We start from the raw sequence: 27,565 nt of genomic DNA, 5'->3' as shown, positions 1-27,565 counted from the left end.
AGATGGGTGGGAGGAGCAGTGAATGAAAGTGACAGTCGTTTTAAAAGAGATTTTTCTTCTTCTTTTTTGTTGTTTTTTTTGTTTCAGATGACTTGCTCTGGAGCTGCTGCAGCTGTCTGACTCGTGATGCACAGACTGACATTGGAGATGAGAGGGAAATCAAGCTTTGTTTTATCCCAGTTGTGAGTATGCAGGTGTATAATGGAGCTGCTGAATGGGCCCGCCTTAACAATAATTGGTCTTCGATGTCAGGAATAAGAAACGTGCTAGCTTTGTGTTGAACAAAGAAAGAAGAAACAAGATAGCATTGTTAGAAGCAAGGAGAAAAATGTGGGGTTGTTGTTTTTTTTAGCTGAGGTGGTTGCAGTTTGAGTTGGAGATTGGCCTAGTATTTCTTTGTTTATTTACTAAAATGGGGAGTACATTGGTTATAGCAGATAAGTGAATATACCATTGTCACTGTGAAAAATAAATTCACATTGTGAAATAAAGTCTGGACAAAGGAGTAAATTATCTGAAGAGGCTAGCAATTCTTCTTTTGAGGATAAAGGACTCATCATAGAGCCTTGGTGGAGCAGTGGGCTAATGCCTCCTTAAGTAACACCAGCTGCCTGCAATTAGTGCAGGTTCGCATCCCACCAGGCTCAAGGTTGACTCAGCCTTCCATCCTTCCGAGATAGGTAAATGAGGACCCAGATTGTTGGGGGCAATTAAGCTGACTTTGTAATAATGCCGCTTGGGGGGGTGTATGAAAGCCCTAATAAGCAGGCATATACATAGAATGAAGGCTACTGCTAAGCTTGTAAGCCGCCCTGAGTCTTCCGAGAAGGGCAGGATATAAATGGAATTAAAAAAATAAAATAAAAAAAAAATCTGACTTAAGGGAAAACTATTGATATACAGTGCTAAAATAATTAAGATAACTGAAATGAACACAGGATAATTTTTATACTGGGCCAATTAATGTACCATAATAATAGCAATGATGATTTCTTTAGGCCTACAAGTTAGTGTTATCTTACATGATTGATTGAATTAATTAATCTAGAGTGACAGTAAATCAATAGAAGATGGGAGAGGCTGAAAGCAGATCTAAATCATCTTCAGGATTGCTTCCAGAATGGAGTTTGGCCTTTTGGACTCTGTGCTCAGTGATGGTACCAGTCGTGATCACCTTGTGGTGCAGTTTTCGGCGATCTCGGAGGCAAGGACTTCTGCAGGATATCTTGCATAAAAGCAAGCATGATTGGCAAGATATAGACTTCTTTAGCCAGCCTACCTATTGCTGTGTCTGTACCCAGCATATTCTCCAAGGAGCTTTCTGCAACTGCTGTGGGCTGTGTGTTGATGAAGAGTGCCTGAAGAAAGCTGATGGTCTTTTCCTATGCAAGGAAATTGTGACAAGATGCCAAGATGGGAGACCAGCTTCTATGGTGCACCATTGGATCCGAGGCAATGTTCCGCTGTGTAGCTACTGTGTGGTGTGCAAACTACAATGTGGTACACAACCCAAGCTCTGTGATTACAGGTAATGCTGCAGATTTAAATACCAGGGCACCGGTAGAGGAAATAACACAGTGATGTATGTGTTCCTTATTTATCCTTTTTAAATTTCTGGGGCTTGATCATTACATTGTGTTTTATGCAAGCCACTCATTATAGTTTGTTTAAAGTGTTGCCTTTTGATTATGGATGGCATCTTTTGGTTGGAAAGATTTTTGCATATTCTTTTGATAGAATTGAATTATGAATGCTTCTCAGCTTGCAATTCCTAGGACTCAAGAATAGGGTAGGGTTTTGCCAAAGCTAACTCTGATGGTGCTCTAGGTCAGGGGTGTCAAAACTTGCAACGTCACGTGATGTGTCATGACATATGGTGACTTTTTTCCCATTGCTGGCAATGGGGTGGGCCGGCAGTTTGACACCCCTGCTGTAGGTTTAACAAGGTTTTCGCTGGAAACAAGCTTTAGGCTAACTACAGTGCAGTTCTAATTTGCAAAAATCTTGGTAGAAAAAGAGCCACAAGTTGTTGAGTCCCACTCTTTATATTTCCTGGAGATGATTCTGAGGGCAAAAGCCATTTGGTTTGGTTTTGTAAATAGCATCTCAAGTCTTGCTGGATAGAAATTTCATTTTATTTTCTTACCATATTTTGTAGATATTCACATTTGAAAAACAAATGAAAAGAATGTAGTAGGTTAAGTACAATCAATAAGAAAGCTTTTGCATTCCAAAAAAGGAAACAGGAAACCTGTTTGTTCTCTGAATATATTAATCTTAAAATTTAGCATGCTACTCTGTGACTCCCACTTTGTATGTAAAGCAGCTGGAATGATCTTCACAGGCATCTACTTTTGTACTCACTACTTGTTTTACACTATTGCTCAGTCTTCCTAAACCTGGGGCCCTTCGCATGTGTTGCAACTGCATTGTGTTTTATTTATAAATTTCTGTTGTATTTCATTAAGAAACCAAGGCCAGAATTAACAGACATCATCAATACTTGCTGGGAATTCTGGATGTTGTAGTCACAATATCCCTGAAGAACAGTAGGTTGATAGGGGCCTTCTGTAACTCTTCTTCAGTTGAAAGGACCAGAGAATATAATTGTTGATGTCTGTACTGTGTTTTTTTCTTACTTGGTATAACTGAGGACTGTTTTTCCACAGTCTGACAATGAAGCTTTTAAAAAACTAAAACTACATACAGTGCCATGATGGAACATGAAAGATATTCTTTTTCAACAATATACCAGTTCTTCGCTCTGTGAATACATAGCAGAACTGATCTGTATTTTAATAAATTTATTTTATCCCCTTACTAATCCATTTATGTTATTTTTGTACAGAATTTGGGCATCTGTATTGTGTTGGCTGTTGAAAACTATCTCCTGCCAACTGTTAACTTAAGCCCTTTTGTCCTCCTTTGATGGTTGATTATCCTGTATTAATCTTTTTAAAGGACAGAAATACATCCATTTTCTTTCAAAATAACACCAAATGGATGTGGTTTAGCACTTTAGCTCATTATTCAACCCTGCAGGGGGAAACCATATTTCTGCAGGGGAGTGGGGAGATAGAGAAACTTCTCCTTTATACAAATAAATTCTGAGATTTTCACTTTAGTTGCAAAATATCTGCAATTGTTGAATGATTTCATACGTATAAGCCTGGTTAATATCATTCTGTAGTCTATAACACGGGTGTCAAACTCACCATGTCACACGACGTGTCACGACATATCATGACTTTTTTTTGCATTGCCGGAGCTGAGGTGGGCGCGGCCTCCATATCATGCAACTGGCCTATGGGCTGGCAGTTTGACAGCCCTGATCTATAGGGATTAAGAACCTTTAAAAAGAATTTAAAAACAAAACCAATTGCACAGTTAATTGCTATATTTTTAATACTGCTATTTATATGTTCAATATTATCTATCATTCTTTTGACTTTTATTAGACTGTTTTACTTTCCTGGGGGCATAAAATGTTTCCAGTTTATTTCAGAAGAGATATTTTGGAGCTTGCAGGAATAGGAATGCTATTCCTGTCTGAGACTCATTAAATAGGCTACTGCTAGCTGTTCTTGAAATCAGATGTGGCTGCTTTAATGAAATACAGAGAGGTGCAACATTCCTGGTCCTGTGCATTGTAAGCCACCTCTTCCAAATCAAATCTGAAGGATTGCCCAGTCCTACTGACTTTGTTAATCCTTGTCAGTATTTACATGTCATTTTTCTGCTACCAGGCATTTGCCTACTGAAAGAGACTTGTAAATGAGATTTTAAATAATTCCATTACAAATTAACAGGAACTACAATATAAAAGTTATCATTAAAGGTTAGCATGCAACATAGCAGAGATTTCGGCGAAACCATCATAAAACATAACCACATGACCACAAGACACTGCAAATGGCCATAATTGCTGCCTTGTTGTTGAATGCCTGAAGTATGGTCATGTGACCGGGGCCAGCCATTGGAACCTCAGATCTGGGACCCTTTTCTGGGTCGGTCATAATTTTGAACAGTAAGTCAAGGGCAATCTATATAGTATATTTCCCCACGTAGTCTAGTATTTATTTATTTATTTATTTGATTTGTATACCGCCCTTCTCCCTAAGGACTCAGGGCGGTGAACAGTGACATAAATGTCAAAATGTACAAATACAGAAAATTGAAAATAAATTAAGCCCTACTGCCCAAATGTAGAAGATAAGTTAAAACCATAATTAAAATTAAACCCGTCAGACCAGACCAGATTGCTTAAATAGATATGTTTTTAGATCGCGTCGGAAGGAGCGAAGGTCGGGAGCCATCCGGAGCTCAACCGGTAAATGGTTCCATAGGTCAGGGGCGCCTACAGAGAACGCTCTCCCCCTGGGAGCCACCAAGCGGCATTCTCTGAATGGTGGCACCCTTAGGAGGCCCTCTCTGTGGGAGCATACCGGGCGGAGGGGAGTTGATGCCGGCAGCAGGTGATTCCCAAGGTACTCCGGACCCATGCCATGTAGGGCTTTGAAAACCATTACAAGCACCTTGAATCTCACACGGAGGATAACTGGGAGCCAATGCAGCTCACGGAGTAGAGGTGTAACATGGGAGTATCGGGAGGCTCCCAATACAACTCTCGCAGCTGCAGTCTGTACCAGTTGGAGCCTCCGAGTGGTCCTCAAGGGCAGCCCCATGTATAGAGCATTGCAGTAATCTAAACGAGAGGTCACGAGCGCATGAGTGACTGTACACAGGGCATCCCGGTCCAGATAGGGCCGTAATTGGCGCACCAGGCGAACCTGGGCAAAGGCTCCCCTAGTCACAGCTATTATGTGGTCTTCCAAAGAAAGCTGTGAGTCTAGAAGGACTCCCAAGTTACGGGCCCTATCTACGGGGGGTAATAACTTACCCCCTATAGAAAGAGATGGAATGTTCTGAATATGTCGAGATGCCGGTACGTAAAGCCACTCAGTCTTGTCAGGGTTGAGTTGAAGCCTGTTCTTCCCCATCCAGACCCGAACTGCTTCCAGGCAACGGGACATCACATCGAGGGCATCACTGAGGTGGTTTGGGGTCGAAATAAAAAGCTGGGTATCATCAGCGTATTGATGATACCCAACTCCAAAACCACGAATGATCTCTCCCAGCGGTTTCATGTAGATGTTGAACAGGAGAGGCGAGAGGACCGACCCCTGAGGAACTCCACAAGTCAGAGGTCTCGAGCTCGACCTCTGCCCCCCTGTTAATACCGACTGCGAACGTCCCATGAGATAGGAGGAGAACCACTGAAGAACCGTGCCTCCCACTCCCAATCCTCTGAGACGCTGCAGCAAAATACCATGGTCGATGGTATTGAAAGCCGCTGAGAGATCTAGTAGGACTAGGACAGAGGAACAACCTCTGTCCCGAGCTCTCCAGAGATCATTTACCAGAGCGACCAATGCCGTCTCCGTGCTGTGTCCGGGCCTGAAACCCGATTGGTACGGGTCCAGATAGTCAGTTTCTTCCAGAACCGAAGGGAGCTGATGCGCCACCACACTCTCAACAACCTTGGCAAGGAAGTGAAGGTTGGAGACCGGACAAAAGTTGTTTAATATAGCTGGGTCCAAGGTAGGTTTCTTAAGGAGGGGTCTCACCACCGCTTCTTTCAATGTGGAGGGGAAACAACCTTCACTTAAGGAGGCAGATATCACCGCCTGGAGCCAGCTTCGTGTTCCCTCTCGAGCCGAGTAAACTAGCCAAGAAGGGCACGGGTCTAATAAACAAGTGGTGGAGCTCAGCTTACTCATAATTCTGTCCAATTCCTTTGGGGTCACAGGGTAGAACTCCTCCCAGATAACATCGACAAGACCACTCATGTCCTGATCGTCAGACTCTGCCCAGTTGGAGTCCAAACCGGTCCGAATCCGAGTGATTTTGTCCAACAGATGTTGGCAAAACTCTTCAGCATGATCCTGTAAGGGATCCTCCCTCACCTCTTGATTAAGGAGGGAGCGAGTTACCCTAAACAGGGCGGCCGGGCGGTTATCTGCGGACGCAATGAGTGTAGCAAAGTAGTTAGACCTCGCTATCCTCATTGCTGCGAGATAAGATCTAGTAAAGGATCTTAATCGTGATCGGTCGTATTCAGATCGGGTGGATCTCCAACGGCTCTCTAGGCCCCGCCTCCGACGTTTCATCTCCCGGAGCTCCACGGAAAACCATGGAGCGAACTGGGATCTGAATCGGGTCAGGGGCCGCAAGGGAACAACTCGGTTAAGTGCATCTGTGGCAGCCTTTTCCCAGGCTTCAACTAAGGCATCAACCGAGCTGTGAGCAAAAGAGGCAGGTGGAGACCCCAGTGCTTCCTGGAACTTCTTAGGGTCCATTAAGCGCCTGGGACGGAACAATCTTGATGGTTCAACAACTCCACATAGTATATTAGTTAGGGTGTTAGATATGGATCAGGAAGTTAATCTCATGGCCCCTCAGGGGCTGGTTTGGAGGAGGAGAAGGAGGAGGAAGAGATGGAGCTGGGACCCTCCGACAGGAAAGACATGCCAGGGGGCTGAGGACGATGCTGTCCTGGGCCCCTCAGGCATTGGGGGAGGTGGTCGACCGGATGGAGAGCTGCCTGCCTGCACAGAAACGGGAGGATGGGCTAAGGACCAGCTGTGGTGCTGATAGGCAGCCAATCTCTGAGGAGGAACAGCCGCCTGCTACACTAGATCCAAGGGCAAGGAGAGTGGAACGTAGGCAAGGCCAGAGAAGGGCTGCAAGGCTACTCAAGAGGAAGTTGCCCCAACCCTCCTCACAAGGAACACCTGGAAGGGAGTAACTTAAGGAGAAGACGTGAGGAGTTAGTCTTTGCCAGGAACAATTGTTTGCTTTGGCGCGGCACGCACACACACACACACACACACACCGGCTTTTACTCGTGCCTGTTGCTGTTTGCCTTGCCTCGCTTGGAAGATTGCTCTTCACATTTCGTTTTGGGCCTCGCCCTTCTCTGGTGGCCTACGTTTGGCCTTTGCTTCACCGGGGCTTTGGGACTGCTGCTTTTCTGGGACCTGTTTCTCGTCCTGAGGACTGCCCTGGTCTTGTGCCTGGACCCTGCCTGGTGGATTGGACTTGGAGCCCCAGGGGGACCTTGACCCTGTGAGTGTGCTCCTACTCTGGGGGCTGGCTTGGTACTACAAGGGCTGTTGTTTTGGGGGGGACTGAGGGTGGCTGCCTTCAGGGTAGGGTGAGGGTGGAGCCTTATCGGTTGTTGGAGGGCCACTGTTGTAAGAGAAATAAAGAGCTCTTTGGAGGCCTGCATTGTCTTGACCACCTGAGTCATAACACAAAGAAAGCCCAGCGGCTTTTTGAAAAAGCACCTTTGGGACAAATCCGCAATTGGTGGCTTCCGATACACGACTTTCGGCTTGATCAGCAGCAGGGAAGCGTTTGTCCAGTTTGGACCTGCCTTTGAAGACTGCCCAGAAACCCACCAAAGCCAAGCCTCACCACCCTACAAATCAAAGGGCTGTTTTTGACCAATTAAGTTCTGTTAAGGTTTGAGCCCATGTTTGTCTTCATGGCTGCCTTGTCTGCGTACAACACCCTTATCCCACAATAGGCTCAGGAAGTGGGAGGGGAGAGAGGGAGAGAGGGCTTGGAAGCAAGTCTTTTTTTTCTTTCTATGATGACCTCGTCATTCAGGAATACCCTAGCTCCAAAGGCCAGATCACCTTCATTCTTAGAATTTAGGAAAATCGCAAGCAAACCATTTTGTCGGTCTTGGATGCTTATTGCATTTTTTTAAAAAATCTGCTTTTAGTTTTTAAAAGATGACGAATATAGTTTTGGTGGGGACTGAGGGTGGCTTCTTCAGTGTATTGTGAGGGTGAAACCTTACCGGTTGTTGGAGGGCCACTGGCTGGAACATTGTTTAAGACAGGAGTGTCAAACTGCCGGCCTGTGGGTTGGTTGCATCATGCGGAGGCTGTGTCCACCCCAGCTCCGGCAATGCGGAAAAAAATCACAATACGACACGTCACGTGACGGGTTTGACACCTGTGGTTTAAGGGAAACAAAGAACTCTTTAGAGGCCTGCATTACCTTGACTACCTGTGTCATAACAGTTAATAACATTCCAAGATATGTGATAAATTACTTTTAAAAAAAAACTTAGGTCTTTCAGACCTCATACTATTTTACATTGCAAATGGATTTTTCTTTTGTTGTTGTTGTTAGAATATTGTCCAAAATATTGTCTAGTGTCATTCCAAGTAACATATATGAACAGTTTTCTCTTTCAATGACTAACTGGCTCATTTTTGGATTATTGAAATAAACTAAGCTTCCAACAGATGCCATGTGTACTTGATAGAACATGTATTGATCATCTGTTGCTTGGAGGGTATTGGGGCTGCTTATAGGAATTATTTCTCTTGGACTTTTAATGCTTTTTTTCTAAACTGGGTGTGTAGTGATGGTACCAACTCACCTTTTTTGTTTTGTTTTAAGCCAGGCTTCTTTTTACTTCCTTTTCTTTCTTTCTTTTTGCTGGACAAAACAAGCTGTTGGCAAAGTCCTTTCTTTTTGTTTCTTTTCTGCTATATGGTATTAATGCTTGGGCTTGGCTATGTTAAACTCAGAGAGTACTTTATTTGATTACATAAAATGATGTATCTAAAAACTCCTTTTATTGATTCAATGATCTTTTCCTAGTCTCCTACATATTTTCACAAAACTTTACGTTTGCCACTCACAAAAGAACACTGAAGCAACGTTGGCAATAATGCAAAGCTTGTGGAAAAGGAGAATAGATGGAAGAGAGACTTATTTTCAGCAACATCCTTCTGAAACAAATAAGGAAAGAATAGAGTTGATGTAGGGACGCGGTGGCTCAGTGGGTTAGGACACTGAGCTTGTTGATCAGAAGGTCGGCAGTTTGGCGGGTCGAATCCTGAGTGCCACGTAACAGAGTGAGCGCCTGTTATTCGTCCCAGCTTCTGCCAACCTAGCAGTTGGAAAGCACATAAAAAATGCAAGTAGAAAAATAGGGACCACTACGGTGGGAAGGTAACAGCGTTCTGTGCGCCTTTGGTGTCTAGTCATGCCGGCCACATGACCACAGAGACGTCCTCGGACAAGCGCTGGCTCTTCGGCTTTGAAACGGAGATGAGCACCGGCCCCTAGAGTCGGAAACGACTAGCACACATGTGCGGGGGAACCTTTACCTACCTTTACCTAGAGTTGATGTGCTTTATTTCAGCGGTTGAGTGATCATACCATTTTTTGTTAAAATCCCTCAAAAACGATATTCTTTCCGTAACTGTCCGGTAATAATATGTGGGAACGGAACCAATCTTTCTTTGTTGTGATTGTTGTTGTGACTGTTCTTCTTTCAGGTGTATTTGGTGCCAGCAAACAGTACATGATGATTGTATGCAGAATTCTTTGAAGAATGGGAAGTGTGAATTGGGAGAGTTTCATAACCTCATTATCCCCCCAACTTACTTGCTCAAAATCTGTCAGATGCGTAAAAGTAAACACATGAATGACTACAAGGTAAGTGTTACTGTGTTTGTTCTCAAGACCCAGCTGGGGATGCCTGTTTCCAAGAGATCAGAACCATTGGCTGAGTGGGCTGGGCGGGTTTGGTCTTGTATGCAGAGAACGGCGAGGGGGGACATGATAGCAGTGTTCCAATATCTCAGGGGCTGCCACAAAGAAGAGGGAGTCAAGCTATTCTCCAAAGCGCCTGAAGGCAGGACAAGAAGCAACGGACCCTGGTTCCACAGGGTCCCCAGCCAGCATACAGGTACCTGGGGGAGGGAAAGGGCTGTTGCTGCCATCCATGCTGCTGGTCCCATCCGCTGCCTCCGGACGCCACCATCTGACAATCTTGCCCCCTTCTCCCTCCCGTTAGTGGCAAGCCCACAGGGGCTTGACACCTGCACCAGGCAGCATGGCAGTGGCATGTAAAGAACCCGCACAGGGATGCCTGGGCTGCAGAGGTTATGATTATTTTTCCGTGTATAAGATGCTGCACTTGTATAAGACTCACCTGATTTTTGAACAGGGCGATTGCAGGGAAAAATAGCATCTTATACACGGAAAAATATGGTATCCTTTTCTTTCCTACCTATTTGTTTCTCCAGACCAAAACAAAATCCCATTAAGTTTTGGAGGTCTCAAAAATAATTGATTTATCTTGATATTACCTCCAGGTTCTTTTCTGATTTATAATTCTTTTTTTTTCTACTTTTTATTCTGCTGAGGTAATGTGACTAAGAAAACTGTGAGGAAGATATAGGTCAGCACAGTCACTTTATTAACATTGAAAGGAAGAAACAAATTAACTTTTATTAAATAACTTTAGTTAAATGAGTTCTAAACTGTGAAATTTGGGGACACTTGTTAATAGTGCGGTTAATAGTTGGTTAATTAGTGTACTAAGACATCCCTCTTGATACAGGCATGTGGCAGCTACAGTAGTGCCCCAATAAAAGACAGTAAAATGCAGGTTATGGCTTTGCTCAGCTGCTCCTGAAATGACTGGGAAGTGTACATTCATCCTATAGTAAGATCAAGGAACAAAATAAACGTTACCTCTTGTTAATTGGGGAAAAATGGTAGAAGTTGATTTTACTATGGCTCCATCAATGAAAGGCCAGCTTTTAAGGTACCCACTTGGCTGCTTGAACAAGTTCTGGCTTATATTTCAATCTCTGTGCAAATGGCACATATGTTAGCTTGCTTGTGGTTTAAAAGACTTATCCAGATCAATTTTGCAACTTATCGTGGGTATTAATTTTTCTTTACCTGTTTATTAAGAACTACCAGGACAAATACAACCGTTGAATGCATAGAAAGGATTTATTATATATTTGAGTTCTAACAAGCTATACAGCTTCTGATGACTGTTTCAAAATGGCAATCATATGAAAATATTTCAGAATAAATCATATATGTGAATCATGCTTTAGTCTTACATTGAACAGGAAAGTTGGTATTTCCTACAAATTGTAAAGCAATTTATTTTTAAGTAATTTGCAAGGGTACACGTTCTCTTTTACAATTTAAGAGCTAATTTCTCAACATAAAAAAAATAAGAGAGTGGTGCTGTTTTGTTTTGTGACAATACACATATGCATCTAAATATCTTGCTTCTGCCTTTTTTTTCTTTTCTTTTTTTGCAGCTATCTGAGTCTTATGGGAAAAATTGGACCCCAGTAATAATTCTGGTTAATACTCGGAGTGGAAACAATATGGGGGAAACTCTGATAGGGCAATTCAAGATCTTATTAAATCCAGTTCAGGTAATGGTATTGATACAATGCAACTGAAGATGAGCTAGATTTGTTGCTTTACGTAGGAAATCAAACATAACTTTGTTTGTTTAATTGTTGTTGCAAGGGGCTAGGGCAGGGGTCAGCAACCTGAAACAGTGAAAGAGCCACTCGGAACCAGTTCCCTCACAAAAGGAAAAACTGGGAGCCGCAAAAAAATGTGTGCACATGCGCAAACATGCACACATGCGCAGAACAGGGGTTGACTGAAGAGTGGAGCCAAGGCGAGATATGCACCTACCCTGCATATTTGAATTGATTGGTTGAACCTTTTAGTCCCACTTTTATTTTCTGCACATGGCAGAGGACTGGGAGCCGCAGGAGACGGCTGAAAGAGCCGCATGCGGCTCCGGAGCCGCAGGTTGCAGACCTGTGGGCTAGGGTGATGTTGGGTTTTGTGTTTGGAGTTTTATTTCTGTAAGCTGCCTGGAGTCACCGAGGATGAGTTCCGCAGACATAGAAATGTTCTAAATAAATATAGTGACCATTAGCTATCATTTTATATATACTGTACAATGACACCCTGCAAATATGCCATATCGTTTGAAAAATGTTTTCCCAATTGTTTTGGAGACTACATTGTGACCAGCCCTGTTGCTCACAAGATTTAGAAATGGCACAAGACGGCAAATCTCTTCCTTACAAAAGGATTGCATAGCACAGGGGTAGGCAACCTTGGCTCTTTCATGACTTGTGGACTTCAACTCCCAGAATTCCTCAGCCAGCAAAGTCATAAAAGAGCCAAGGTTGCCTACCCCTGGTATAGCACTTTCTTTCAATATTCACCCCTTGGATAAGGTGCCATTGATGGTGAAACTTTAATGAACGCTGCAGAATAATTAGAGTGCGCTTGCAATACATTCTGTAGTAATGTAGAAGGACACTTACTCCTTAAATTTTTATTTTTCAGTTACAACTTTTGCCATTGTGTCATTTTTTCTTGAATACTTTCTTGAATGTTTTAAAAAGAAAAGAAACAAGGGTGCTTTCCTTGTCCCTTCCATGCTTTGCTATATATTTTAAGCCTTTGCTAAGATCTTCAACTTACCATTGGAAACATTTCAAAGTTTCTTCTCCTGTTAATTATCTGAATTCAACTGGGTGCTGTCATGCAGTGCTGTGATAGAAATTTGCTGTTCCTTCAGTTTCTTTTTCCATAGAACCTGAAAACAGGCTTAAATGATTTCAGATTCTCAGAGTTACCTTTGCAGTGAATGCCTTCCAATAATCCATAGAACAAAAATAATAATTTTCCTCTGTCATTTTAAAGGTCATAGGCCATGGCTTATATCAGGGGTCTTCAAACTTGGCCCTTTTATGACTTGTGGACTTCAACTCCCAGAATTCCTCAGCCAGCATGCCTGGCTGAGGAATTCTGGGAGTTGAAGTCCACAAGTCATAAAAGGGCCAAGTTTGAAGACCCCTGGCTTAGATGAAGAGACCTCATTTAACTTAATGGAATATCTTGTCCCCACTCTTGCCTTCTGCCAAGTGTTGTGGGGATCAAAGAGTGGCACACAACCCTGGAGGTGGTTGGTGGCTTTAAAACCCTCCCTCCACTTTTTAATGTCTCTTTTAACCCTGTTCTTATTTTATTCTTCCTTCTTTTTAATTCTGTCTCTAATTCTGTCTGTTTTTTATGGCTTGTGTCCAGAGTCACTTGGGTAGTGAGATGGGCACTGTTTAAATTGAAAAGGTTAGTTAGACTAGACTAAACTAGATTATATAGATCAGAACCTGTATTTGTAGAAACTTTATTTAATCTGTGAAAAAAATGCTTTCTCTAATGTCACATGAATAAATGTATTTTTAGGTATTTGACATAAGCAAAACAACTCCAGCAAAAGCACTCCAGCTTTGCACCTGGCTACCTAGCAATTCTGCCAGAGTCCTAGTTTGCGGTGGAGATGGCACTGTGGGTTGGGTCCTGGATGCAATTGATGGCATGAAAATAAAGGTATGGTGTTTCAGAATATCTTAGCAACTGTTGTGATTCAGTGTCAGCCTTGTACTCCCAGTAGATGAGTCCGATGAATCTGAGGAGGAGAAGGAGGAGGGGTTTGGAGAGCCTTCGGTGTCAGAGGGAGGTTCTGATGCACTGCAGGACTCTCAGCCTGGCCCCTCCAGTCATGTTCCTCATGAGGCCCAGCTGTGTGATCACGAGGTGTCGGACTTAGATGAGTCACAGCTGAATCTGTTCAGAGATGCTAGAAGCAGAAGGCAATCCAGCACAGCAGAGCAGAGAAAATCAATGAGGCAACTCAGTGAGAGGAGGAGAAGGCAGTGAGAAGCCACGCCTTGGGACTGATAATAAAAGGGGAAGATGTGGGTGGGGCTGGTTGCTGAAGGCAACCGTTTGAAGACATTATGAGAGAGTCCTGGTCTGTTCTTGTTACTTCTGTTTAACTCTTGTTTGATATTTTGATTCATTTATTCTATTGCTTTTTTGTTTGAACTGTAAATAAATTTGGGTTGGGTTTTTCCAGCCTATTGACTGTAAAAAGGAAAAAGGGGTTGTCCCTGATACACAAACAGGGCCGGTCGTAGGCTGGAACAGAACAGCAACCCCTTTTCTTTGTTACCCACAGATTTGCTTATTTGCCAACTCATTGCATCTCTTCCAGTACTATATTGTCAGGATAATGCAGCAATGTAATAGCTTTAGCATAAAAATCCATTACCCCACCCCTCCCCCGGATCATTTTTCAGTCATTTCTATGACTGAAATGTGTGTTTTGAAGCATACTTTTTCTATAAGACGTTCTGTCCTCTTTTCTCTGTCAGACATTTTTTTTAAAATGTTGGCTTAGAAAAGTTTGCTAATTTCCTTAAAATTAAAATGGAGTATAAAGGTAAAGGTTTCCCTGTCCAGTCATCTCCGACTCTAGAGTGCAGTGCTCATCTCCGTTTCTTGACTGAGGGAGCCAGCGTTGTCTGAAGACATTTTACGTGGTCATAAATCCAGAATGACTATACACCAATGGCAGACAGAATGCAGCTATCTTCCCACTGAAGTGGTACCTATTAATCTACTTGCATTTGCATGCTTTTGAACTGCTAGGTGGGCAGGAGCTGGGAGCTCACCCTATTGTGTGGCTGTCAGGTCTTGAACCCGGGCTATTAGCTTTCCAGGCAAAAAGCTTAGTGTCTTTAACTGCTGATCCATCACTCCCCCAGAATGAAGACTACAGTAGGAATGAAGAAATGCACCATCGCCTGGAAGTGGCCAGCACATGGCCCTGCCTACTTTGGGCAGGCTAGGGGCTGGGCAGCATTGCGCTTCTCTTCAGATTCATGCTACCCGGCTCAGCCTCTCAGCACTGTGAGGGGAGCGCCCTGCTGTCTGCCAAAACCGGACAGGCTGGGGGCTGGGTAGCACTGCGCAAGTAACATCGACTCTCACGCTGCTCATGGCATCCCCTCTCCCAGAGCCCACCAAGCTGGATATGTGAAGTAGGCGAGGGCCATGTGCTGGCCACTTCCAGGCAATGGTGCCATTCCTCGCAAAGGATGACACTTCCCCACCTGCGCTTCTTGCCTGTTTTTCTTCCTCCCTCATCTCAAATATTTTCCCACCACTCTGTTCGAAGGAAGGGAAGGAAGGAAGGAAGGAAGGAAGGAAGGAAGGAAGGAAGGGAGAGTCTGAAGGAAGTCCTGCCTTAGTCCTGCCCTGCTGCCTTTTCACCATCCCCTTGGCCCCTCCTCCTGGCCTATCCTGGGGGGGTGTCTCCCATCCTATTGCTAAGGAAGCTTTGGATACAAAGCCAGGTCTCCTCACATGGAGAGGGAGTGGGCCACCCTCTTGACTTTGCCCTCATACCCATCATGAGCAACCTGGCTAAGGAGAGCAAACACAGCAGCTGGGCACCCCCTTGGGGAAGTGGGGCTGGGCTTAGTGCCGCGGGTGCTTGATGGTTGGGCTGGGCATTTGACCTCCGCGTCACCGTTAAGCCCCCACCCCACCCATGACCTGAGAGGAACAGTGAGGCTCCTCCAGTGTACCATGCCTTGGCACTTGCCCCGGTCCCATCTCCTTCTGCCAGAGACCCTCAGTTCTGTCCCACTCCTGCCCAGGCCCCCATAGGCATCCTTGACGTGAACGATGTAGAGCTGGCCATGCCCACTCAGTAGACCACATGCACTCCAGCCACACCCACCCAGTAGACTGCAACCACTCTGGCCACACCCGCCCCCCCCCCCGAGGGCAACCGCAATACTGATGCGGCCCTCAATGAAATTGAGTTTGACACCCCTGCCCTAACGCAAATATGAATGCAAAAGGGCTACTTCTAAGAGCCAGTTTGGTCTAACGGTTAAGATGCTGGCCTAAAAATCAGAAAACGGTGAATTCTAGCCCTGCCTTAGGCACAAAAAGCTTAAGTGACTTTGAGCCTGTCACTCTTTTTCAGCCCAACCTGAAGCTGTTGTGGGAAAAATAGGAGGGGAAAGGAGTATTAGGTATGTTTGCCACCTTGAGTTACTTACAAAGTATAAAGGTGGGATAAAAGTCAAATAAATAAATAAATCATACATTGATATGAATTTTTTTCCCAGTTCCTCCTTAGACTGAAGCCTCACCAGGCTTTGCAAATATTATTATATAGTTTTCCGGTTGTTTTTCCTCAGAAGCCCAGCTGTGCAGTTAAGGAAGAATCCTTGAGGCAGAATTGCAATTAGTGGCATTTAAGCTGTGTCTGAAATTTCAAGGATCAAAGATGTTAGGCAGCCAGGCCTATAAAATCTCAACTCTTAACTCCGAGTTAATGCTTCTATATCGCAGGGACAAGAAAGGTCTGTCCCTCGAGTTGCCATTTTACCCCTGGGCACAGGTAATGACCTATCCAATAGCCTTGGCTGGGGTGCTGGCTATGCCGGGGATGTTCCGGTGGAGCAGATTCTACACAACATCATGGATGCAGATGAAATCCGGTTGGACAGGTGAGTGCTTGCAAGCAAAACCTCTCTCAAATTGCAGCTTCTGCCTTCCAGGAAAAAAAACCACCCAAAACAACCCTTGAATTGGCTCTGGAATCCAATCTCTTAAAGTTTGGAACAGGCTTTCGTTGTGGTTCTTTTCACAGAATCTTGATGAAGTTGGAGGAACTTTCTGTCTCATTAAATGCAGGATTACATTATGATTGCCCTGGCATTAGAACCTTTCTTGTATTGATTAGTCTGTTTTAATCCTAATGTTGGTTTAAGCCATATATACCATGTTACATATAAGCATAAACCAAATTTTAAAAAAATCCCCCTTGCAGGATTTTTATCACACAGGGCATTTGGGATTTGGCCAGTTGGAGGGTAGGGCAGCTTGGCCTGGGATCTATCAAAGATTTCCATTTCCTGCTTAATAATGTTTCCTCCAAGCCTGTTGTGTTTATCACCCCTGACAGTCGAGATGGAATTATTGTCAGTGATTTCTGAGACAAAAAGCAACCATTCTTAATGAACAAAAATTAAGAGATAGTATAGGTAGGCGGTGTGTGGCCCCTAGATTACTAAGATGCCCGTGGTCAGGGGTAGGCAACCTCGGCTCTTTTATGACTCATGGACTTCAACTCTCAGAATTCCTGAGTCAGCTGACTCAGGAATTCTGGGAGTTGAAGTCCATGAGTCATAAAAGAGCCGAGGTTGCCTACCCCTGACCATGGTCATCTCCGTTCACACCTGCTGGTCTTCCTGCCCCCACCTGCCTTTAATTAATATTTTAGATTCTACACTTAAATACGTCGGAAGCCAAGATGGTGTAAAACCACATGACAATCCTCAGCACCATCTTCGCTTACAAGAATTCTGCGCTTCAGGTAGATATTAAAAAATAAAAATACAGGAAAAGTACCCACATGCCCACAAAAAGACAGTGCCATTCTAGAATTGAAGCAAACATCTTGAGAAGCTAGAAGAATAGCAAGGAGCAATCTTTGCAGTTTTGCCTTCTGATAAAAGGGATTATATGGCAAGATACGCCCATTTTGTAAATAGACCAGCCCGCTCAAAGGGGCAACCATGAGGGCCTGCCACTCCCACGTACCGACAAAATGATCCTAAAAATTGATTGAAAAATTTGTTCAGCAATTGTCATTGTCCCCAAAATCATCATTGTTACTGATTCAGGAAGCCATTGTTAGCTCTCTCTTTTTTCCTGTTTGTTTTGCCGTGTAAGATGCCAATCTCTGCATTCTCTCCTAGATGGAAAGTTCAGGTGGTAAACAAAGGATACTACAACTTAAGAAAATTGAAGGTAAGGCTTGGAAATGTTTTAAGTTTTGCATAGTGATTAAAATGCTGTAATATATAAGAACCTGATCCTCTGTGGATAGGTGGGTAACTTCTAGTGATCCGCTTGGAGCTGCTAGTTTCCGGAATTCTTGGATCCAGCAAGATTCTTAAGCAAACATGCCTATTCAGGAGAACTGGATAAAATTTAGAGCAATCCTAGTGTGAGGTACGAAAGAGGTGGGTTATCTGCTATTTCTAAGATTCTGCCAGCTCATATATTAACCTTTTTTATGTTTGAAAGCTTATTATTGACAGTTTGGGAATGGGAAATATCCATGTTAGTCTGACATTTTAGGAGAACCATCTCAACCATCCTACTTCCTGCCAGAGAATAGTTCTAAAATTTGGTCTAGTCTTCCTGCTATGCCTTATCTGCAAAGAGATATAAGAATTTTTCCCCCTTTAACATTGGTAAGCCATAGCAGTGCTGAGCAGGAGGCGGAACAGGAATGTTCAACTCTACACACTTTCTTCAAAAAGAACATTGCATGACCCCACTGCACAGCCTCATGGCGTTACTTAAGCCCCAGGTCTTTTTTTAAAAAAAAAATACTGTTCCTTGACGTGTGTGTGCACATGTATGTTTTGCAAAACTGACTCTTCCAGGGCTTTTTTTGTGAATTTATTCTTCCCCAGTTTTGTACTGGTTATTGATGATTGGTGTTCTCTCTCTTTGCAGGTGTTCACAATGAATAACTATTTTTCGGTAGGGCCGGATGCCCTCATGGCTTTAAACTTTCATGTGCACCGTGAGAAGACTCCATCTCTTTTTACTAGTAGGATTATTAACAAGGTAGGTTGAATGAGCCGAAAATTCTGGCACCGGTAGCCCTCAATTTTTACAACCGCAATTGAGCCCAAAATTTCTGTTGCTAAACGAGACAGTGGTAACATGGGCTTTGCCCCATTGTATGCCCTTTCTTGCCACAGCTGTTACATGAATCACTGCAGTTGTTAAGTTAGTAACACGGTTGTTAAGTGAACTTGGCTTCTTCAATAACTTGATTTGTCAGAAAGTGGCAAAAAGGCAATCACATAATCCCGGGACATTGCAACCATCATAAGTATGAGCCAAGTGTCCAGATTTATGAAAAACAGTCATAAATCACCTTTTTCAGTGCCGTTGGAATGTTAAATGGTCACTAAAAATCATTATAACTCAAGCATTATTTAACCGTCCTTCATCCAAATAAGTCAGCTAAATGCATATAGTAAAACTGTACCCATTTTCTCCCAACAATATTTAGAGGAAGTAACTAGATGAAAGTTACTACTACTAGTCTAGTCCTAGTTTAGTATTCTTGATTGTTACACTAAAATACTGTACATTCTGGAGAATTTGTGTTATCCAATCTTGTAGATACACATAAACATACTTTATTTTCTCTGATGGGATTCCCTGGTTTTATGACTATCTCTAAATCAGGACATTCTTAGTCTCAGTCTGAGAGGAGCACAACACAGGTATTCCTCGACTTACGACTGTAATGGAGCCTGACCATTATGGATGCAAATGGTGATGGTCGTTACGTGAGGATTTCCTGCATGTTGTTATCAGTGTAATTTGACTCGTAAATGTTGACAAGTTCCACCACAAAGAAAAATGTTCTAGATGTAATATAAAGCTTTTATAACTGGAATGTGGATGGTCCCAAATTAGGAAATTGCAGAAAATTGTTTTTGGTGGGGATATTTTTGCAAAATCACTAGTGGAGTGGGAAATGTAACTGAGTAGCTTGTAGAAAAAAAAACAGATCCTTCTGTCCCTTTGCATTAGAATTTTAAACATTTGTTCATGGTAGTTTATCTCTTTCAAAATATTTCTATGCAATAATTCTATGTGCTTCAAAAGAATTTGGAAACTTAACTGTGTTCTGTAACAGGGGAAAAAAATGCCACTCTGTCCAGTCTTCTCCATTGAAATCCCGCCTCTGTTTGTTTGTTTTGTAGGCTGTGTATTTTTTTTATGGAACCAAAGATTGCTTAGTTCAGGAATGTAAGGATCTAAATAAAAAGATTGAGGTAAGATGATCATATTTCCTCTCTCCCTGGGGATTTAACTTATATGAGAAATATCTTGCCATTTATAAGGAGGTGGAATCAGAAATCGTATACATTAAATCAAGGATGTACGGTACATGGAAAAGCTTTAGTGGCATCCTGAGCAGATGGGCATCAATAGTATGTTTAGTAGTTTTTTAAATAGGGATTCTTTTTGTCCTAGATAACAATCATTGGATGCTCATTCGTGCTTATTTTTGCTTTTGTAACCATACGTGAAACTCCTCAGATCAATTCGTTGTAAATCACATGGGAGATTCACCCTTTGGTTTGTTTCTGGCTTAGCATGAGTTATGAATGGGGCCAATAAATAAATTGCTCTTCCGTAACAGACCAGGCCACATGGAGTTTCCTACTTTGTTTTGTGCTCCAGTCAAGCCCCTGACCAATCCATAGACCTACAATGCAAAAGCAGTATTTAAAAAACAAGGGAAAGCAAAATAACAATTAGCCAAATAAGCTAGGATTATTTTGCTCGTTTGCAGAATTAGTAATGGTTTGATTGGAACATGTTTCCCAAACCTCAATTATCTCTGGCTTAGCATAACGGGTGAGCCCAGAGGCCATACAAAGTGATTGCTCACCTTCCTTTATGTTCTCTTCTGACTTGCCCCAGATGGCTAAACATTTTGAATTAATTCCTGCAGGTGTAACTTACTAACACCCGGTTGTATATTTTTAAAGCTAGAGTTGGATGGAGAGAAGATCGACTTGCCCAGTTTGGAGGGGATCATAGTGCTAAATATTGCCTACTGGGGAGGCGGCTGTCGACTGTGGGAAGGAATGGGGGACGAACTTTATCCTCTAGCAAGGTAGGTTAGTAATAAGTTGCATATTAATTATGTACTGTTGGGAAGGTTCGGAGAATCTTGCATCCAGGGGTGATTCATCAAAGCAGGACCATCTGATAATTGGGATAGCTCAGTTGTGGCGTTCCCATGTGGCCTGCTTTGCCAGGGTTGAGAAGCCCTGGGCACAGTTCCACTACTCACTTTCTGGATTACTTTGCCCTACATTCGGTCTCCTGATTCTTTGGGGCATTGGGTTTTTCCCCCAGGCCTTGAATTTTTTTTTTCCTATTCTTTCTTTCATCCTAATAAATGAGGGCTCTATAATAGTAATGTTTGGGGGGAAAACTTCCTTTCAATTTAGAGGGCAGCGCATGGCCCAACCAAAACTTTAGGTTTGTCTCTTTTGCTTTTTTTCTTTTTAAATTAAAAATGAATATATATATTCATATGGCGTGTAGTCATGCCGGCCACATGACCACGGAGACGTCCTCAGACAAGCGCTGGCTCTTTGGCTTTGAAACCGAGATGAGCACCGGCCCCTAGAGTTGGAAACGACTAGCACGCATGTGCGGGGGAACCTTTACCTTTACCTTTATATGTGTGTGTGTGTGTGTGTGTGTGTTTATGTATGTGTGTATGAAATGCATATCAGTCTCCCTTAATTCTTTGTTAGCAATTTACACATATATACATATACATATACATATACATACACACACACACACACACACACACACACACACACACACACACACACACACACACACACACACATATATATATATATATATATATATATATATATATATATATATATATATATATATATATATATATATATATATATATATATATATATATATATATATATATATTGGGGGGTCTATTTTTACTGTTATTGTTTCATCCAAGTATAAAATATAAAGGAAAATAGAAATAGGAAGTTAGGGGAAGGAGAAAGAAAAGGGCGAAAGAAAATGTAGGGTACAAGGAGAAAAAGAAAAAAGCATTGACTTCCTACTCTTTTTAGCACAGGAGAAGATAACAACATTAAAGCCTCCACTTTTTACTTTTACACATTAGTATATACTAGCCATTTCTATAACAACAAATCTATCTAATCGGCAAAACCAAAGTCAAAGTTTCTTTTTTTTTCATCACCACAAAATCCAATAGCGATTTCCAAATAGAAAACTTAATAGAAAACAAACACAAATAGAAAACACAAAACACCGGTCAGAGAATGTCGGCTGGTGGCCCCCAGGGGGAGGGCCTCCTCTGTGCCTTTATGGAATCAGCTGCCGGTTGAGCTCCGGATGGCACCTGACCTTCGCTCCTTCCGACGCGGTCTGAAGACCTATCTATTTGAAAAAGCCGGCCTGGCCTGATGGGGGATGTGTTGGGGTTTTTATTGTGGATTTTTATATTACTATTTATTGTTTTAGCTCGGGCTCCTATTTAATTCTTTTTTAATTTTTGTACTCTGTATTTTTGTGTGTGCCCTGTTCACCGCCCTGAGTCCTTCGGGAGAAGGGCGGTATACAAATATAATAAAATAAATTAAATAAATAAATAAATTAAATATATTCTCCTCTTTGAATAGTTTAATAGTTTCCCAATACTCCCGTGTAACACCTCTTCTCCGTGAGCTGCATTGGCTTCCGGTTGCCCTCAGGGTGAGATTCAAGGTGCTGGTGATGACCTATAAAGCCCTAAATGGCTTGGGTCTGGATTATCTAAGGGAACACCTGCTGCCGGCATCAACTTCCCATCGTCCTGTGCACTCCCACAGGGAGGGCCTTCTCAGGATACCACCGGTGGCGGGTTATTCCCAGGGGAAGGGCGTTCTCTGTGGGCGCGCCGGCCCTATGGAACCAACTTCCCACGGAACTCAGGACTGCCCCTGACCTTCGCTCATTTCGCCGGGACTTGAAAACCTGGTTCTTCGAGCTGTTTGGCCCAGACTGAGGGGTTTTAATTTAATTTAATTTAATTTAATTGGGTTTTAGTTTAACTTCAGGGACTGTAATTTAATTAATAGTTTTAACTGATTTTAATTTTGTATGCTATGTATTTTAATTTTCCCTGTAAACTGCCCTGAGTCCTACGGGAATAGGGCGGTATATAAATTTAAATAATAAATAAAATAAATAAATAACCATTTTTGCTTTTTCTTCCTTGCTGTGGAAATAATATATATTTCTATTTTCACTTAAAAATCAACTATCACCATTTTTATTAACAAAATTCACTGTATTCTTTCAGATTCTTTAACCTTAAAGGGGAAAAATACTTTTTTTATCTATTTTAAAACAAACTTTTTTAAAAAAACATTTTTAAGATCAAAAAGTTCTAATCTTTTTTAACCTCCCTTTTTAAAGTTCACTTTCAGTTAGACTAATAAAGTTCCAACTAGCTTCAATTAACTCATTAAATTTAAATCACTCCCTCCAAGTTACCCTTATAAAAATTTTCTTCTTGTATATATCCTTTTTAAAACTTAAACTTTTCTATAAGCTAATACATCTTTTTTAAAAATTCCTCTTAACATAAAAAAAAGGTAAAGGTTCCCCCGCACATGCGTGCTAGTCGTTTCCAACTCTAGGGACCGGTGCTCATCTCCGTTTCAAAGCCGAAGAGCCAGCGCTTGTCCGAGGATGTCTCCGTGGTCATGTGGCCGGTATGACTAGACGCCAAAGGCGCACGGAACGCTGTGACCTTCCCACTGTAGTGGTCCCTATTTTTCTACTTGCATTTTTACCTGCTTTCGAACTGCTAGGTTGGCAGAAGCTGATACACTTTCAGTATTATTTTACAAGCTTTAATAATTACTTAAGCATTATATATATAAAAGAAAAATGCATTTTCAGACCCACTTTATATTAAAACTTCTTTTCAGTTACAAATATCAGACTGATAAAAATCCATCCTAATCCAATTGACTCATTAAATTTAAGTCACTCCTTCCAGCTTATCTTCATGAAATAACTTTTTTTTTCTTCTCTGGAATGTTTATCAAGTAGTTATAAACTTCTCTTTTTCTTACGGATTTATCAACCTTGTTAGTGTCCATGATTCTGCCAACCTAGCAGTTCGAAAGCACGTGAAAATGCAAGTAGAAAAATAGGGACCACTCCGGTGGGAAGGTAACAGCATTCCGTGCGCCTTTGGCGTCTAGTCATGCCGGCCACATGACCACGGAGACGTCCTCGGACAAGCGCTGGCTCTTCGGCTTTGAAACGGAGATGAGCACCGGCCCCTAGAGTCGGAAACGACTAGCACCCATGTGCGGGGGAACCTTTACCTTTACCTAGTGTCCATGAAGAAAAAGTCTCATATTTGTCATTTTGAAAGTTGCAGATTTTCTTGAAACTCTACTTTCAATTGTGTTGGGAGGTATATATTTAAACCATCATAATAAAGCTTGGTGTCAGGTTTATATTCCAGAAATGCAATTGATTCTTTTACATTGTCAGCTACTGGTGAAATTGCCTCAGTGGTTTGGTAACTTTCTACATATATTTGCATCTCTGAAGTAACTTGAGTAGTTTTTTTAAACATCCTTGGAACATACCTGGTCTATGGATTGTTGGATTTTTTAAAAAAGATTTTTCAAAGACATCTCTAATAGTTTGCTCCATCTTCTTAACTCCCTCTTTAGTCAAAGAGTAGCTTTTTTGTAAGTTACTGAAGAATTGCTGGCCAATCAGGACTCATAAATCAGAATGCTTTAGCTACCCACAGCAAAGCAGTCCAAGCTACAAATAACTCAAAATAATAAACTAGTACCACGACTTTCTATCTTTATATTTCTCCATCAGTTTGTTTTTAAAAAAGATACTCCACACTTCTTTATTTTAGCTTGCCCTAGCAGCCTTCTTCCTTGTTGTTTAATGGCACAGATCTACAAAAAGGCTGTGGCTAAAGAGAAGCCTCTCTTAGTTTAATAAAGATTAATACTCCTTTAAAATGATTAAGAAATGAAAGGCACAAGTTACTATGCATTTGAAAAATAAAGTCCAAAAGGGTTGCTTCTTCAACAACGAACTGATTGAAGCCGCCCCGCCCTGCCCCCCCCCATCTGTCAGCATTCAGGCTGCTTTGAAGCGCAGCTCCTGAAGCTACTTGCAGACCCAATACAACGGATCTTGTGGGATGATTCTAGGTCTTCCTGTAACCCAAGAGAGTAATATAAACTAAATGAATACAGGTTCCTTCTGTTGGTAAGTTGAAAAAGGGCCAGCTAGGGAAAAAACCCTTCAAGGCTTAGTTGGCCATCTTCACCGGAAGTCCAAATTAAAAAGAAATAATTTGTTCCAATAGAAGAGAATAGCACTGATGATGTTACCTAGTTTGATAATGAAAAATCTGCAAAAAAAAAAAACAATCTCAGAGGGCCCCAAGGATCCTACAGAATAATTTGTTCCATCCCCAACTCTTGGCCAAGTGTTCACACTTCCTCTTTCTTGCCAGGTGGCAGCATCTTCTAGATCATCATCTCAATTGTCTACCTCCTTTCCTTTCCTGAGGAGGCTTGAGGAGTTGGATTGGGATGCGAAATTTCGGCCATACCTTCCTACTTGGGTTTCTCAGCATATCTTTTCTCTCTGGGGAGGGGTGGGGCTTACTACGGCAGGGCTGTGATACTCAAATAACCTTTTTGACACTTGGGTCCATGTTGTCTTTATTGATCATAAACTTTCCTTGTCCTACTTCAGGCACGATGATGGACTACTGGAGGTTGTTGGAGTCAATGGCTCATTTCACTGTGCACAAATTCAAATGAAGCTTGCAAATCCTGTCCGGCTGGGACAGGCCCATACAGTAAGGGTACGTTGCACATCTCTGTGGCTGTTTTCCATACTCTGGATTGAACCTTTTATTCGGAGGCCAATAATGAAGCAGAAAGCGTGTTGGGAAAAGGCAGGTCATAGAACGCCAATGCTAAATATGTTTAGGATGCACTAAACAATGACGTCACTGCCCGTTAGTTTACTTGCTCTTTGGAATAGTCCAAGCCAGGAAACTCTGTATTGCATGAAGACATTGTAGCTGTGGGGCAGGTGCTTGACAAAACACTTTGGAATTGGGGCTTACTTTTTTTTTATATTAATTTTTGGTGGATATGGAGGCAAATGCGGACAATGCCCTTTGGTGCCATGATTGACTTTCTGGTGTAGATGATCTGCTTATATCCAACAGAGGAATTTAGGCCAACTCGTTTGGACTGTCACTCTCAAATCTTGCCAAGCTAGTACAGAAAGAAAAAGAAGAAGGGACATGCCTACTGTCTTCTCTTAACAATGTACATTCTTCTGCTGGTACACAAGGAAGTCCACTTTCTCCAGGAGACCAAACAATATTTACTTCACACCGAGGCATAGTCATTTACTCAAGACAAAAACGTCATCTGAATGCTTATACTTTCCAAAGCATTTTCTAAAATGAATGATTGTCTGCCATTTCCCTTGTTTGTTGTTCAGGGCACAGCCTTGCCTCATTCAACTCTACCCTTTCCAAAATCTTCTATTTATTTCTCTCTCCAGAGAAGTTTAGAAATTGTTCCAGATTTTTTTTTTAATATGCTCTCAAAAGTCTTCATTTTCACGCCACAGGGAAAAGCAAGCCGCAGACTGGGTTTTTGCTTTGGGAAAGCCTCTTTTGCCACCTTCCTGCCTTCCTCCTACATTGGTTACAAAGGAAAAGTGACCTTGGGCCAGTCACTCTCTCTCTCAGCCCAACCCACCTCACAGGGCTGTTGTGGAAAAAATAGGAGGAGGGAAGAAGGAGTATTAGGTCTGTTCATTGCGTTAAGTTACCTACAAAGTCATAAAGGCGAGATAAAATTCTAATAATAAATTATAAAAGAGATTGCAAGCCTAAAGAGACCATGGGAAAGGGATTTGTTCAGGCTCCTACAAGTTTGGCTATCCCCCTGAATAGGGGAAAATTAATTACATTGTTTAGTGTGTGCCACATGACCACGGAGACGTCCTTGAACAAGCGCTGGCTCTTCGGCTTTGAAACAGAGATGAGCACCAGCCCCTAGAGTCGGAAACGGAGGAACCTTTACCTTTACCTAAATATATTTAGGCATTGGCGTTCTGTGTGAAAACTCAGTTGGCAGATGCCACAGTCTCTACCCTTACTAAACTGCTATTTTGTTTTTCGATTTCAGTTGATTTTGAAGAATTCAAAGATGCCAATGCAGGTGGATGGGGAGCCTTGGGCACAAGGCCCTTGCACTATCACTATTACTCACAAGACCCACGCACTGGTGCTCTATCACTCAGGTGAACAGACAGACGATGACGTGTCCAGTGTGTCTGAACAGGAACTGACTAAAGATCAAACTGATGAAGACACATAGGTCTTGATCCAGTTTGGCCTGTTAACTAGTAACAGTAGTTCAGCATGGCTTTTTCTGAAAATCCTTGCACTATCATCCTGGCTCTCACAGAGGCTGTACCATCTCTGCTTTTATGAACGGCACAGGAATAATAAAAGCTAGACTTTGGAGGTGTATCCCAAAATCTGAGCCAAGTTCAGCAGTCATTCCTGCTTTCATATATATATATAGAAAAAATAGCAGAGTGGAGGAACCTTTCATGGTAACCGTTTACCGATTACTCTTTAGCAGTCCCTGAAAAAGTATGTTATAGTCCTGTGTAATAGTAATTGTTACCAGGTTTGTAATTTGAGGCTTGAAGGCAGTTCTTCCATTAATTGCACAAAGCCACTTGGGGGTTGACTATCCTTGTGCAGACATAGCACCGTCTGATCAGGAATAATACACGGAGTCAGCTGCTCCTTTTCTCTCCCTCGCCTCTGTTGGTAATACATTCCTTTTTCTTTCAGAACCTAACATGGCACAGTGCCAGGACCATGGTTTTCGCTCTCTTAAGGGTGAAAATGGGGAAATTTGTATGAGAAAAGTTTTCATAGGACTACAGAGCTCCCCTGTGGGCAAAAACTGTGTCTGCACTAGGTTCACAGTCCACTTCAAGTTCAGCTTTGTTGAATAAGTATTATTATTGGTGACGTACAAGGCGCAGACCCCGCTGACTGATATCCTTACCTTTTTTTGCGATCCTTAATAGAGTGAGGGCTAGATTTATA

At 42.3% G+C, this 27,565-nt stretch overlaps 1 protein-coding gene across 1 annotated transcript; it reads left to right on the top strand.

Moving 5' to 3' along the window:
• Nucleotides 1–27,565, top strand: DGKE (diacylglycerol kinase epsilon). Its single transcript, XM_081317265.1, has 12 exons — nt 1–182; nt 1,049–1,528; nt 9,369–9,528; nt 11,163–11,282; nt 13,126–13,269; nt 16,093–16,250; nt 17,505–17,556; nt 18,274–18,387; nt 19,545–19,616; nt 20,340–20,467; nt 25,165–25,276; nt 26,625–27,565. The coding sequence occupies exons 2-12, from the start codon at nt 1,071–1,073 to the stop codon at nt 26,814–26,816; spliced, it is 1,710 nt and encodes a 569-aa protein (XP_081173391.1). The 5' UTR covers nt 1–182; nt 1,049–1,070; the 3' UTR covers nt 26,817–27,565.

Source organism: Vipera berus (assembly GCF_964194415.1).
Source record: "Vipera berus genome assembly, chromosome: 2".
Taxonomy (NCBI): Eukaryota; Metazoa; Chordata; class Lepidosauria; order Squamata; family Viperidae; genus Vipera; species Vipera berus.
Note: the sequence above shows the minus strand (reverse complement) of the source record. Positions and strands in the feature narration are given on the sequence as shown.